This window comes from Limulus polyphemus, unplaced genomic scaffold (genome assembly GCF_000517525.1).
Source record: "Limulus polyphemus unplaced genomic scaffold, Limulus_polyphemus-2.1.2 Scaffold4063, whole genome shotgun sequence".
Taxonomy (NCBI): domain Eukaryota; kingdom Metazoa; phylum Arthropoda; class Merostomata; order Xiphosura; family Limulidae; genus Limulus; species Limulus polyphemus.
Genome location: NW_013669673.1, coordinates 86,406 through 101,518, shown reverse-complemented (window position 1 = coordinate 101,518; position 15,113 = coordinate 86,406). Strand labels below are relative to the sequence as shown.

The 15,113-nt window shown below is 31.2% G+C and overlaps 1 protein-coding gene across 1 annotated transcript in view; it reads right to left on the bottom strand.

Annotated features, from left to right (window-relative positions):
• Nucleotides 1–2,144: 2,144 nt before the first annotated feature.
• Nucleotides 2,145–15,113, bottom strand: part of LOC106470525 (protein argonaute-2-like) — a 52,501-nt gene continuing 39,532 nt past the window's right edge. The window contains exon 20 of the mRNA XM_022399131.1: nucleotides 2,145–14,851. Within this exon, the coding sequence (XP_022254839.1) occupies nucleotides 14,743–14,851 (109 nt within the window). The 3' untranslated portion in view covers nucleotides 2,145–14,742. The remainder of the gene's footprint in view (nucleotides 14,852–15,113) is intronic.

The following is a 15,113-nucleotide window of genomic DNA, read 5'->3' as shown; positions in this document are numbered from 1 at the left end:
CAATTCTACCTACCACGAACTCTTGGGCTACTCCTTACCAACGAATGGTGGGCTCGATCGTCACGTTAAAACTACATTACGTCTGAAAAGATAGGCGTTTTCAATAACGGGATTAGAACCTGAGACTTGCGAGTCGAGCGCCCTAACCACCAGGGAATGCCAGGATTGTATAATATATATATGTCACACAATTATGTTTCCGGTGGATAATGAAACGGGTATTCACACCATCATTTCTTATGATGACATATTGGTCACGTTTCCGAATGCAGCGCCTGTGGATTTCTTTGTGATCAAACTAATGGAATGTTAAAACATCACCTTCATGCAGAAGATGAATTATGGTGTGCTTTGGACTTCAAACCCTTACGTTGGAGCTGTTTGCAGTGGAAATTATGGGTTACTGGTAGGATGAATGGTTGTCAGATAGAACATGACCGAACACAATTACATGAACTGTAACAAGATGGGAGCTCCAAGATCGTTTGTAATATAATGTTCTCAACCCTTTGTTTATGATGACAAACTATTTCGTGCTCGTATGTAGCACTACAACGTTGCTGTAACTGCACTGCTGTTCCACGATTGCCACCGGTACCTTTTCTTTTCAACCAAAACACCAGAGCCATTAATGGCCGAATAGAAATGTATTGGTCGTTAAGCACAAGGTACACAATGGGCTATCCGTGACCCCCCCCCCCACGGGTATCGAAACCCGATTTTAGCGTCGTAAGCCAGCAGTCTTACTGCCGAGCCACCGTGTTTGTGTGTGAAGGGGGGGGGTGAAAGAAGACGGAACACCTTTCCATAACAATTTAATCCCTGGCTTAATTAGTGTAGTACAAACTTCTAAAGTTTCATTTGGTGTCGCTATTTTTTGAAGACTTAATTAAGCCAATAAATGCTTACACTTATCGAAATAACAACAAGAATTCTAAGATTGTCGTGACGTTTCTCTTTAACCATCAATGGCTCAGTTAACTGGGTTTCAATTTCTGTTGTAGTCAGAGCACAGAGAGCCCATTATAAAGCTTTGTGTTTAATTAACAAGTAACGTTTTTCTTTTTTACTTAATTGTAAAAGAGTTATACACTGGTTCTTGTCAAGTTCTTCGCAACTTGTTCTAACCTGTAGATTAATCATTGACAAAATATAAAAATAGGATTATGTTAAGAGAGTCATATTCGCCATTTTTCTTCAATGCTATTAATGTACTTAATTATATATTTACGTTAACCCTAATATGTTTGATATAGAAATATTTTATGCAGCCTTATATATTTAAAGTTAAACAAAAACTTATGTATTGTTTTTTTACCAAATCTTTTTACACACAAATTTTATACATAATTTTATAACCCCCCCCCTTTATGTGCAATGATGAATGGACTGAAAGTAACTTGCTAGAATTTAAAAGTTTATTTCTAGTATTTTTTGAGCTTGTCTTTATCAGTAGGTTTTGGCTGAAAACTTCACAATAAAGGTTGAGAATTTCGGTCATCAAATTATTCTGCCTGTTTATCTCAGGCTTCTAGTCAAAACTTAATGTCACATTTTAGCAAAATAAAATTTTATTTCATTCTCATCAGGTTCTTAACCTTCAAGTTATGTCAATTACGTGAAACAGGACAAGAATAGTGTAGTAATAGCAGTCCAAGTTTATACAGTTGAAATATCTACTTCACAATTAAAGAAAGCAGTTACCCAGACACTTTTTGGAAAATTTTTTTGCTGTGAACACACATCATCAATTAGTTGTAAATGCTCAGGTTTTTTTTTCATTTCTTTGTCCCAGAATAGTTTATGACCAAGTCTATAAGTACCATGACATAGAACACAAGCAAGTTTTGTTTGTTTGTTGTTAAGCATATACACAAAATGGGCTATCTGTGCTCTGCCCACCAGGGGTATCGACACCCAATTGTTTGAGTTATAAGCTCTCAGACTTGTCACTGAGCCAATAAAGGAAAGGAAACAAGTAATGGAACTGTTGGGGGAGGGGGGGGGAAAGGTACATTTATTGTGGTTATAAAAATTTTTTGACTTTGCATTTTTTCTATACACAAAAGTTTGGGTTGGTTTTATACCACAATATCTTGAGAGTCTGAATGAATAGAACAAACAACTGTCCAAATACCATCTACTATATTTGAAATGGCACATGAAAGTTTGAGAAGTTTATTAGATCAACTTGATTTCACAAAAATACAAATATGAAACATCTCACTGGTGTAAAGTTGATGTCTCCATTACAATCAACCTACTGTCATGTGCTGAAAATGTTCATTTCTAAATTGGAGACTAAAAGCTCAGAGTGTAATAAATTAAAATAATGTAGAAACATCATTTACTCAGAAATCACATGATAGCTAGAAATGGACCCTTTGCGCGAACACACACTAAAGATATTCATGCAATTGTAACCTTTTTGTTCATGATTTTATATCAAAGAATTTCAAACAAAGACACGTACTGGAGCAATACAAGATTCATGAATACCTGAAACCTAATTAACATTATACATACGTATGAATACAAATAGACTGAATAGTTCTATTACTAAAAATGTAGTAATACAATCACATTTTTGACAAACAAATATTAACCATTAAAATGGCACTATAAGCTAGCTTTATCATAACAAAAAAGGAAACATTTCTAAACATTTTTTAAAAAGTACTCCAGAATTAGCAAATACAGTCATAAAAAACCCTCCAAGTTTTTTGCATGTTTCTGAATGATACAACTGGTTTAACGTTACCCTACAGTCTTACATCACTATTATTGCCTATATTTAAACAGCGAAATGAAGCCTGATAAACCCTACAAAATATTACACAGAAATACACCATTTTTAACAATGAATTAAACCTGTATGATATTCTGCTCTGTTTTCACTAACAGAAAAGTCTAAAAACAAAAGTACTGGTTTTTATTATTTCATATTTGTATCATAAAATATTCTGTTTGTATGAAATTTTAGTAAATGTTTATTTTCTTACCTACCAAGTTAACTATTGTTTAACTTCCGTGATAAACCTGAGAAAGCATACACATCTTTTAATTGTTTAGTAATTAATGATTTTTAAGTTAATTATAAATAGGACAAATGGCTTTCTGTTTCTTTATGAAAATAAATGAAGTTTTTGGTTGAAAAAAATAAATATATATATAATCCCCAATTTTAAATAACTATTCCATTATCAAAAAAAAAAAAGTTACCTTTATAAAACAGCTGTGGTATCAATTTTATTAACGAGACATTTCATTTCTCTGTAGCTATTACATTAATCAGTTCTTTTGTTACTGATAATCTTTTTGTTCTATCCATTAATTATTTACAATGATTGATTCATGCTGTGGTAAAGGAACATTATATATATATTATAGAATACAGAAGTAATATTACATGTGTGGTTTGATTAAGTATCTTATCAGTACCCTCGTCGTTCTTGTCTTTACGGCATTCACTGATATTTTAAGATACTACCAACCTTTGGTTGTATTAACTAATCAGTGCTGCTTGCACTACCTTTAAGTGGTACACGAGTATACAAGCACCTGAAGTTAGTTTCGTGTGAGAACGGTTTTAAACTTCAAAGTACAGACCATGCTGGCCATACTTGTGTTTCTACTTTTATTCAACTATGAAATCTTTAATATAATCTCCCTCAAATAACAAAAAATCACAATAGAATGTAATTGGAAACAACTTCTAGAAATTAACTTCTCTACAACCAAACAACTGTAACGCTTGTGTTACACTACAGCTATTAAAACTTTCAACCGTTAACTTCACAACAAGAATCGGTGAGGATTACACCATGCCAGTAAAGTAAGATTTCAACTACACATTTTCATCTAACCGTTATTAAGCAATAAAATTTAATGAATAAAAAAAAAGAAACAATAAAATAAGGCACATAATATTGAACTTACACCAATGAATTACAATTAAACTTGTTTCACTACTTCCTTGTGTATTTCATTCGTTACTCTGCATATTAATCCAACTTCCAAATATTTGTAAACAGGATCTCATCAACATATTAACAGGTCCTATTCACAAATTATAGTCGTATACATCCAGAAATAAAAAGTAAAACCGCCACCTTAACATTAGCAGTCAGATTCACAAATTAAAATTCAAGAGTAGTTGGTATGAAATACAGTTTAAGGAGCACACAAACTAGGGCCCACTATTACAAGAACTTGTCAGCTATCCTCATCAGGGGTATGCCAATGCAGAGCTAGAAATATGGTGAGATCTATCTTGTGACCTAGCTTTTTTAAGTTGTGTAACAGGACACTACTGTACCCCTAATAATGATGAGCTGGAAAACTGTCAAAACTATTTTTTAGTTTATGTGCTATTTCAGTTACTTAAGTCAGTTTTACAGTCCACACTTTTCATGGACTCACGATTACTAAACAATTTGAAAGTTATAAAACAACTTTAATATTGTATATTAAGTCTGAAATGAGGTAAATGTTTTTCACTAGGTTTGTATCAGATAACATAAAGAAAAATTATCACCCTATTTAAAAGTACAGAACATTTACAACAACTCAATATTTAACCATGTAAATGACTTGCGATTTTGCATTGATTCATAACAAACTGATGCCGAATAAAACAAAACCTGGTCAACCTACAAATATGAAACCAATTTTAATGCATTCATTATGTAATGAGGGCACATAAAATCATGATACAAGATGAATAGGTTCCAGTGTCTTGGAATTCAGAGTTCAAACTAGTAGAACACACACACGCACACCCCGGTCAGACTAGACAGAATATTTTGTGGAAGACAAACGAGAAATGTTAGGCACCCGATATTCCTTTTCAAGCGAACTTGTAGACGTAGCTGACTAACTCAACAAAAATTTGGAAACCTGTTCATGCAATCACTTGTTGAATTTGAATCATGACACTTTTCTAACTTTAGCAGTTCTACATTCAAAACTAGTCTGATGTAAAATGTTTTAGAAGAGTAATAAGCACATTCTGTTACTCTCAAATCCAGATATATTCTACGCAATAACACAATGAAAACAATTCAATACTCTCCGCATCAGTGTGTCTGCTTAGCGTATGCAAGATTATTTCAGCACTCAACCATATAAAACCTGTTTTAGTGTGCAGTAGCACACTAATAACAGTTAAATACTTTCCGGACCAGAATATCAATATGATGTGCAAGAACACACAGATAACAGATCAATAATTTTAAACCTATTATCTCTCTTTAGTGTGCAATGCACAGAAAACAGTTCAATATCTTCAAACTCATTATCTTTCTTTAATGTGCAACAACACACAGAAAACAGTTCAATATCTTCAAACTCATTATCCCTCTTTAATGTGAACACACAGAAAACAGTTCAATATCCTCAAACTCATTATCTTTCTTTAATGTGAACACACAGAAAACAGTTCAATATCCTCAAACTCATTATCTTTCTTTAATGTGAACACACAGAAAACAGTTCAATATCCTCAAACTCATTATCCCTCTTTAATGTACAGCACACTGAAAACATTTTAATATCCTCAAATTCATTATCTTTCTTTAACGTGCAACACACAGAAAACAATTCAATACCCTCAAACCTATTATCTCTCTTTAGTGTGCAATAAGAATGAGAACAGCTCAAGCATATTTTTTAGTGTGTAACTCGCAGAGAACTGTTCACAACTCTTTAAAGTCATATTATCAGTTCAGTGTGTGTGGTCACACATTGAGATCAGTTCAGTACTTTCAAACCAGCATAATGTTTGTTTGTTGTGCAACAGTAGAAGGCAAATTGTTCAGCACTTCCAAAAATTGACTTTTGACTGAATCAACACTATTACAATGCACTTACCATGCACAAAACTAAAAAAAATTTAACCAGTTTTCATTCAATCTATGAAATTCAACAGATTATTAATTTACTTCCAAAATACTGAAGAGAAATTCTCAATGTTTTACCTCATAATAAAAGTCACTCTTTAAGAACAATTTTTTTTCTTTCGATTACATTAATGCTCACTAAAGACTCGTGAATCATTTATCCCACCAAGTCAACATTTCTTGTCATCTCAAGACTTAAAGAAGGTACCATTCCAATTATCTAAATGTATACATACCTGACACAAAATCATCTGAAGCAACTTACGACACTTAAAGATCAAATTACTAAAAAAGAGAGAATTAACAAAGATGGCTTAGCCCACTAACTACAGTTTATAGTGAATAGCTCTAATGATTTCATAACAAACTTTTTCTCTATACTGCCATCAATGGTTTACAGACATACTAAAAAACAGCTAAAGAATAGATTAAACTAACTACAGTAAGACTCTAACAAGCATATCTTCACTAAATGACAAATATAGCTTCAACTCTGGCATTTTTCTTCAGATCATCATTATTCTGATCATCATTAGTAAACTATAAAGTATGGTATGTGCTTGCAATATCATCAAGGTAGATTTGGAATGGAAAACCTCACCAGGAGATGGAAAGTTAATGCCACCAGACACAAAGGTAAAAATGTTACTAGCAGATGTGTTTGTGTATAAACCATACATTTATTAACACACACTAACTTTATTCAATGAAATAACGACAGAACGTACTTTTCTGATATGTTACACAATACTATACATATATTGGACAATTTTTAAACCCTGCTACCATTTTAATTCCTAGAAACTTGAGCATTGTTGCCTCATTAATCTCGAATTATCTGATGTACCATTTTAACTAGGGGTAAATTTGAAGAGTACTCTGATAAACACAAATTTACACTGACACAGTAACAACCATTTCTGTGGATGATAAACTAGTTAAAGAAGACACTGGATTTTCTTCTTCTTTTTGTCATCGTAACATCAATTTTTCTGCTTAGCAAATATTGATGTTAACAATTCACACAAAACCAAAGTAAGCTAAGAAAAAAAATGTCATGCTATAAATAAAACCTTTTGCTACCAAGTAGAATAACCTGTTTAACTTCAACTCTACAAGTACTTCAGCGACTATCATTGTGATTCATGCTTTTAACTACTATTTTATCAAATAACTACATACAATCCACCTTAACGACTTTTAATAAGTTTCATAAGTTTGATCTGATACATTCTACACTACTTTTCCCACCCTCACAAAGAAAAGAAAAAAGGACAAAATAAGCAAGCATTCTAGAGCATTAAAGAACACTTGTCTGTAGATAAATATAAAGATCAAAAGTCAATAAAGCAAAGAGTAAGAGAAATTATTAATTTCTATTACATTACTGGTATATATGATAGAGATTAGGCTTAAACTTTACACAAGTTAGGCTTAAACCTTACATAAGATAAGCATTTTTAATTAGTTCTCTAAATGAAGTTGAACTAAGTAACAAAAAGCCTACAACTGTTTACATTTTTCCACATCTTATTACTGTAAAAATTCTATTTTATGTAAATAAAGACACACCAACTAAATGCAATATTCAGTAACATCACTGTTATACAGGAAGCATCAATGAATGTACATAATCACACCTTGATAATTTCCATGTCCTGGGTATCAATATAATAAACTGATTGGTAAGCTAACACTAACTCTCTCTCATACACACACACACAATTATAACTATTACACCAAAAGCTTATGATCTCCCTGAAACTCCAAAGGTTTTTTTTTTTGGCAACGAATTTAGAAATATATAAAGTGGAATGAAAATTTAAACAAATGACTACAATTACGTGTCAAAAACAAAATAACCAATGCACACTAAAGTATTAAGAATTCCTCATTACTAAATACATTGGATTTGAATGACTTAAAGGAAAAATACAAATGTGAGACATATATTAGCAAATAATCACTTTAACTATCCATCAAATTAAAAATGGTTTCCATTAGAATATTATTAAACAAACCATATGAGAAAAACTATGTAAAATATGAATGCCTGACTCAAAACTTTCTACAGTATAGTTTCTGTATTTTATATATACTATATGTTAACAAACTTTATATTTTTTGTGACATAACATTTGCATTTTTAGGTGCAAAATAGTTCTTTAACCTGTTGGAAGTGAATATTTTTCAAAAAAAAAAGAAGAATAATGTAAGTTTTTGGGATCATTTTGCAAACATAGCGACACAAATTTTTGGGATCATTTTACAAACATAGTGACAAATTTTTGGGATCATTTTCAAAACAAAATGACAAGTTATCGCGATCATTTTGCAAACATAGTGACACGTAAAGAAAGTTACACAGGAACATTGTTTTTTAACTTCCTTTGTTTACAAAAGCTAAAACTAGCACAAGTGATCAAATAAGTTCTTATAAAAGTGAACTGCTGATCAAAGAAACACTAAACAAGATAAAACTGTAACTTAACATAAGCTAAGTAGGAAACAGTGGCAGAATAAATTCACATTTTCCGATGACCTTTTATCGACAGTATTTTGTGTAACAAAGATCTTGTAACTTGAGATCTGGTCATTGTTTCTACATGCTTTGGGGGTTACTAATCATAATAAACGTGAATCCAGACAGGAAAATGAACACATTTAGCTTGCCGAATCAGTCGTTAAAATCACACTTATCTGCTGAAGTTATTGCTAAGTTTTTGCTATTTCGTGCTATCTAAATACAAGTACATTTCCACAGTCCTACACCACACCAAGCCATCACAAAATCAATTTAAACATTCCACAGAACTAACGTATTCTAATGACATACATGCTGAGCATACAAGCTTGTTTAGACTATTTGTTGTTGACATTAAATGACATGGAAACTGTTTGAAAATGGGCACAAAGCTTCTTGATTGCATAAGGAGGGACATTTCCCCATATGGTATTTGTAATGAAAGAGCTGATAATGCCTTCACCACCCTATTTTGTAAACTGAAGACAATAAAACAGACCGAAACTAAGTATTTATTATCTAAATACGAATATGTTTCCACAGTCTCGCATCACACCAAGCCAGACCATCACAAAATAAACTTAAGCATTCCATAAAACTAACATATCCTAATGATGTACACACTGAACAAATAAGCTTGTTTAGTCTATTTCTTGTGGATGTTACATGACAAGGAAATGGTTTGAAATTGGGCATGAAGCTTCTTGATTGTATACAGAGAAATTGGGCACAAAGCTTCTTGATTGCATAAGGACATACATTTCACTGTATGGTACCTGTCATAATTACTAACAAAAAAGAAAAGCAGCCAACAGCCTTGATCACTACATTTTGTAAATTTAAGGCAGCAAAAAATAACTAAGAAAATCAAGTATTTGGTTTCAGAACAATAGAAATTTGAATAAGTTTCTTATAAACTTTTTTTTGTATTCTGTTATTACCTAAACATTTGGTAGGCTTACCAATATACTTAAACTGGGACTGCTTAATTCATTGTTAATGTTAAGTTCATTGTGAATATAATCTTAAACTGAAAGTCACCTTGCTAATTGTATGTTAAAGCTCTGTTTAACAATGCACAATCGTTCATTCACAAATACATTGCGACACTCACACCTTCATACCCAAAGCTTGGAAATAACATTCTACTAAGGTATAAAATGCAATTCAAATCAGGTCTGAGCTAATTAGTTATCGAACCACTTCCAACTGTTATTTTGTTTCTCACTCACATCTATGGTTCAGTACAAACGAAAAAAACAACAAACAATTTGTAAGAAATGATACACAATTTCATTTTCTGTCAAGGGTATACGTAGACACATTTTTCTGATATTACCAACATGATACACAATTTCATTTTCTGTCAAGGGTATACGTAGACACATTTTTCTGATATTACCAACATGTTTAATATACAAAAACTTATACTTTAATTGATTTTTTTTTAATTGTTCAACATCTTCAGGAACAAGCTCTACTCGAGTGAATAGTGTTTCTAATATTATTCTTACAGACAAATAACTTCTGAATAGCATATTTTTATGTCCTGAAAACGTAAAACACCAAGCAAGCTTTACCATCATACTAAATAATATTTAATGCTATATTTAAATCATTTCTCTATTAAAACTACTTTGAGCTTGTGGATACTAAACGCATACTTCTACAACCATATGTATAAAAAAAAAAATTATTTTCATGGAATTTTATTATGTAAAATACAACTAGTAAACCTGTTAATCACTAAACTTAACATCGGGTCAAACTTGGCATTCTCTACTATACTAGAATTTATCTAATGAACTTTTTCAACTAATTACCACTTCAAACCTTACTTTCTTCACCAACAGAAAGCATTGTAGCAAGACAATGTGAGAAAGGTGTTTAAAATGAACGCTCCAAATAACGATAACCTAAAACAAATACATCGAAACAGTTGAAATGACAGATGATTACCAGACATAAGTAAATGACACAACAGACTGACAAAGGTATATAAAAAAAAATAAATAAAGTCAAGAGCAAAGCAGTTTGCATAAATATAGCAAAAATGAATGTAAATAAATTCAAATTTGAGTGGAGTGTATTCGCAGGAAAGGAATGTTGGTGTTAATGGCCAATGTGTTACCATGTAGTAGTATACGGAATTAACAGCTTAACATGATCAGGGATTAGATCTCTTTACACATACTGTACGTACATTTCCATGAAAATGAAACCTAAACCCAAACACAGTTCAGGATGAGGTACACTATACGTTTTAATTTAAGAAAATCCCCAAATGGGAATTTTTAGAATTAAGTAAATAACCATGACAGCAATAAAATAAATACGTACCACGTAACAATAGACTGGTGTACACTAATATAATTAGTGTGCAAGAGGTGAAATTATACCTGACCGGGCAACAGCAGCTTCATCTCAAAACGTGGGAGGATGGCCTTTATCTTTTACCACATCTACACAACTTCACATCTTTACAGCACATTAAGCATCTTCTACTATTAATAAAGCTTCAACTCACATCCTGATAATTAATAAAACAAAATGCTTACACAAGAATAGTTCATTTATCTGACTGACTTATAAACTAGCTCAATGTCAAAAAGCAGTCGTATAATTATCAAATTAGCAGTTTATGTGCAAATTAAAATACTTATAAACTAGCTCAATGTCAAAAAGCAGTTGTATAATTATCAAATTAGCAGTTCATGTGCAAATTAAAATAGACATAAACTAGCTCAATGTCAAAAATCAGTTGTATAATTATCAAATTAGCAGTTCACGTGCAAATTAAAATAGAAATAAACTAGCTCAATGTCAAAAAGCAGTCGTATAATTATCAAATTAGCAGTTCATGTGCAAATTAAAATAGACTTATAAACTACCTCAATGTCAAAAAAGCAGTCGTATAATTATCAAATTAGCAGTTTATGTGCAAATTAAAATAGACTTGTAAACTAGCTCAATGTCAAAAAAGTCATATAATTATCAAATTAGCAGTTTATGTGCAAATTAAAATAAAGACTTATGAACTAGCTCAATGTCAAAAAGCAGTCATATAATTATCAAATTAGCAGTTTATGTGCAAATTAAAATAGACTTATGAACTAGCTCAATGTCAAAAAACAGTCATAATTATCAAATTAGCAGTTTATGTGCAAATTAAAATTGTTTGTTTTGAATTTGAATTTCGTGCAAAGCTACACTAAGGCTATCTGCGCTGCAAATTAAAATAAAGACTTATGAACTAGCTCAATGTCAAAAAGCAGTCATATAATTATCAAATTAGCAGTTTATGTGCAAATTAAAATAGACTTGTAAACTATCTCAATGTCAAAAAGCAGTCATATAATTATCAAATTAGCAGTTTATGTGCAAATTAAAATAAAGATTTATGAACTAGCTCAATGTCAAAAAGCAGTCATATAATTATCAAATTAGCAGTTTATGTGCAAATTAAAATAAAATCTCATCACATCTGCATCTACATGCTAATTAATACTAAAATGATTTACAATTTAAAGAGAGCATTAACATTTTTGTTTGTTTTACGTCCAAAAGTTTATAGTCTTCCCCTCGAATATAAAGCACTATAGTATGAAAATGGATTTGCCATGGAATACAAAAAGTTTAAATTCAAAAACATTAAAAGCCACTACAACATAATATCTTTAAATTGTATAACTTACCAAATTTGAGTTGAAAGAACTGCTTAACTCGACAAACAAATAATGTGGACAAGAATTTTACACAACTGCAATTAACCTTTTGAAAGAACAAGTCTTTAAAAAATAACATCAAGCTGGTGCAACTAAAAAATATATTTCCTAACGAACTCCATTATCCCAGTCTTACCACAGAAAGTTTAGTCGGACAAAAATGGTGTTCCAGCCTTTCCCAATCTAAGAACATTTGTCCTCAATACCAGCAACATAATAAACTAAGAACAACTATACAAATATCTGAATTAGGTGAAAAATGAAACAGAAGTTACTACTTAATTTTTATGTCATATTTACTTTCTGTAATTCATCATTAGGCTAACAGAGGATTTTATTAACTGTGATATAATTATAATTCAAATTTTTAACAAAACAAAAAATATCTATATCATTCATAATGCCTAGTAAATCTTTTGTGCTCTATAAAGAATTATATTAAAACTTTATTAATGTATTTCTAAAAGACTGAATAACTAAACTGTTTATCAAAATAAATATTCATTCGGCTTATTCGTGGTTAAAATACTGCCAGGTTCACTTAATTTTTCATAAATGAACTTAGAGGTCAAGAAATGATCTACAGAGTATTTTCTTCATAGAAAGTTAAGAAGAAAAATTTTTTGAAATAAACTTGTTTAACTTCAGTATAATAACCATCAATGTACGTTTTAGAAATTGATATTACACCCACACTGACAGGAATCCCATGCACTTTAGATCTTACAAATAATACAGCATTAAATATCTGACAAATACTGAAGATTTAAACCCTGGTTACAAAAAAAAAATTCAACATAAAACTACTACACCCAGTTGTTAAATTAAACCTTTGCTAAAAATTTTCTTTTTTTTTTAATTTAAGTTTAAAATAGTTTTTCATTTTTCAGGGGTAACTAGCACTTTTTTTTATTGCAAAATTGATGAGAAAAAACACAGAGAGTATAAAAAATATTGATATGAAAACTTGCAACACAAGAGCTGACAAACTATGATATTTTTCAGGTGTGATGGAACATAATGGTGAGACCAACAATAATTTTAAATTACCTCATTTGCAACTGAGAACAATTAAGAACGAGGTGATTAAAATTACCTGCCTTGAAGGAAAGCTGAAAAAAATTACAACCACAAAATATAAAAATCTCATTGTGTGTTGAGCCATTGAATATGTAATATAAATATATATTACCTGGTGGAGCTTTCAGTTTGGAAGTTCTCTTTACAAATGTAATGAGAAAAAAATATTCATGATTAGTTGATTTGTTTTTGTTTTAAGTATTAAATATATCTTTCTTGCTGTCTGAAAAAACACCTGAAAAAATTCAGCAGCTCAACAAGTAATTTTGTATTTGTTTAAGCATATTTGTGATAATTTAGATCACGTAATGGGCACAGTCATTTTTAAGTTTTGCAGTTTGGTTCTGAAAACTTTCATTTCTAACTCAACAATAATTTCTTACACAGCAGATTTTTTAATATTTAAACACACCACGCAGACACTAAATATTCAGTCAAAGCAAAAAAAAAAGGCCTAATTAAAACTTATTATGCAACCAATTTGTACTAACAATTAAGGAATAAAAACAGCCCACTATGTACAGGAATACTATGTACAAATTTAGTTCATTGTTGGAAACAAACGAATCATGGTTCTTGAAGCTGCTAATCCAGAGTTCTGTTGAATATTAGTTTACAATTTGCATCCTTGAATGGTGGTTGCATGGTTTCTGAATGAATATCGGATAGATATAGTGAAAATCTCAACACAAGCATTAGGAAAAGTTTAAAGTGGCTCTTGATTTGGAATTCGTATCACAAGTACATTCTTTGCTTTTCTTAAAATACAAGTTATAAAAAATTTAAAATCAACACACTGTAGAACATATGAAATCATTAAATATGGTCATCATTCATTATAATTTTCCAAACTGATATCTGAAGTACTGGATTTTGTCCACCATCAGCTGACACAGATAGACATCCTGGTTGAGAAGTCCATAAATAAATCACTACAACAAAAGGACTAAGATTGTAATTAGTTTAAAAATAAAATACATATGGATATGTAGATATATAAACCAGGATATCTGATGAATTTCTCTCTGCTCTGCCAGCCTTCTATAAGCCTTACAAAGAGTAGAAACGACCACTTTGATTAAACTGATGTGAAATTAACAATAACTTATAAGAAACCACCGGTTAACACAGACATTTTAAATACTAACTACTTTTACAACTCACAAAGCAGCTCTAGAAACACAGCTTGCTTTTAAAACAAAGTCTATTTGGTATTTTCCATTTCTGACAGATAAATAACAGTTTAAAAAATAATAGTGATAATAAAAAAAATTGGGAAAATGGGTCCTAATTGTATCGGTGATTCAATTGATCATTTTCTTGTGCAAAGCTACCAATACTTGACATCATCACACATATAACATTGAACATTTCTTGGTAAAAACTGGGAACACACGGTCCTTTGTTAGAGGTTACCTGCCAAGAGTCGAAAGTTGATCAGGTACGGGAGTTGAAAAAAGATGTCAAGTCACCAAAAACTACAGTCTTAATCAAGCCCTACATTTTACCCTTGTCAGGCAAAGTACATGACTTTGTTGATATCTGTATGAACTGTTACTGCACGAGCCATTGCTGTTGGAGTTCGATCTTCTCCGTTTGCAGACTGGTAGCTGCCATCACCACTATATGATAGAAAATTTGCTTTACTATAGTTTATCACTTTTCACACGTTAGTATTGCGACTCATCAGAAAACATGAACCAATGATACCGTGCTATAGTTTATCACCTTTCACAAGTTGGTATTGCAACTCATCAGAAAACATGAATCAAAGATACCGTACTATAGTTTATCACCTTTCACACGTTAGTACTGCAACTCATCAGAAAACATGAATCAATGATACCGTACTATAGTTTATCACCTTTCACACGTTCGTATTGC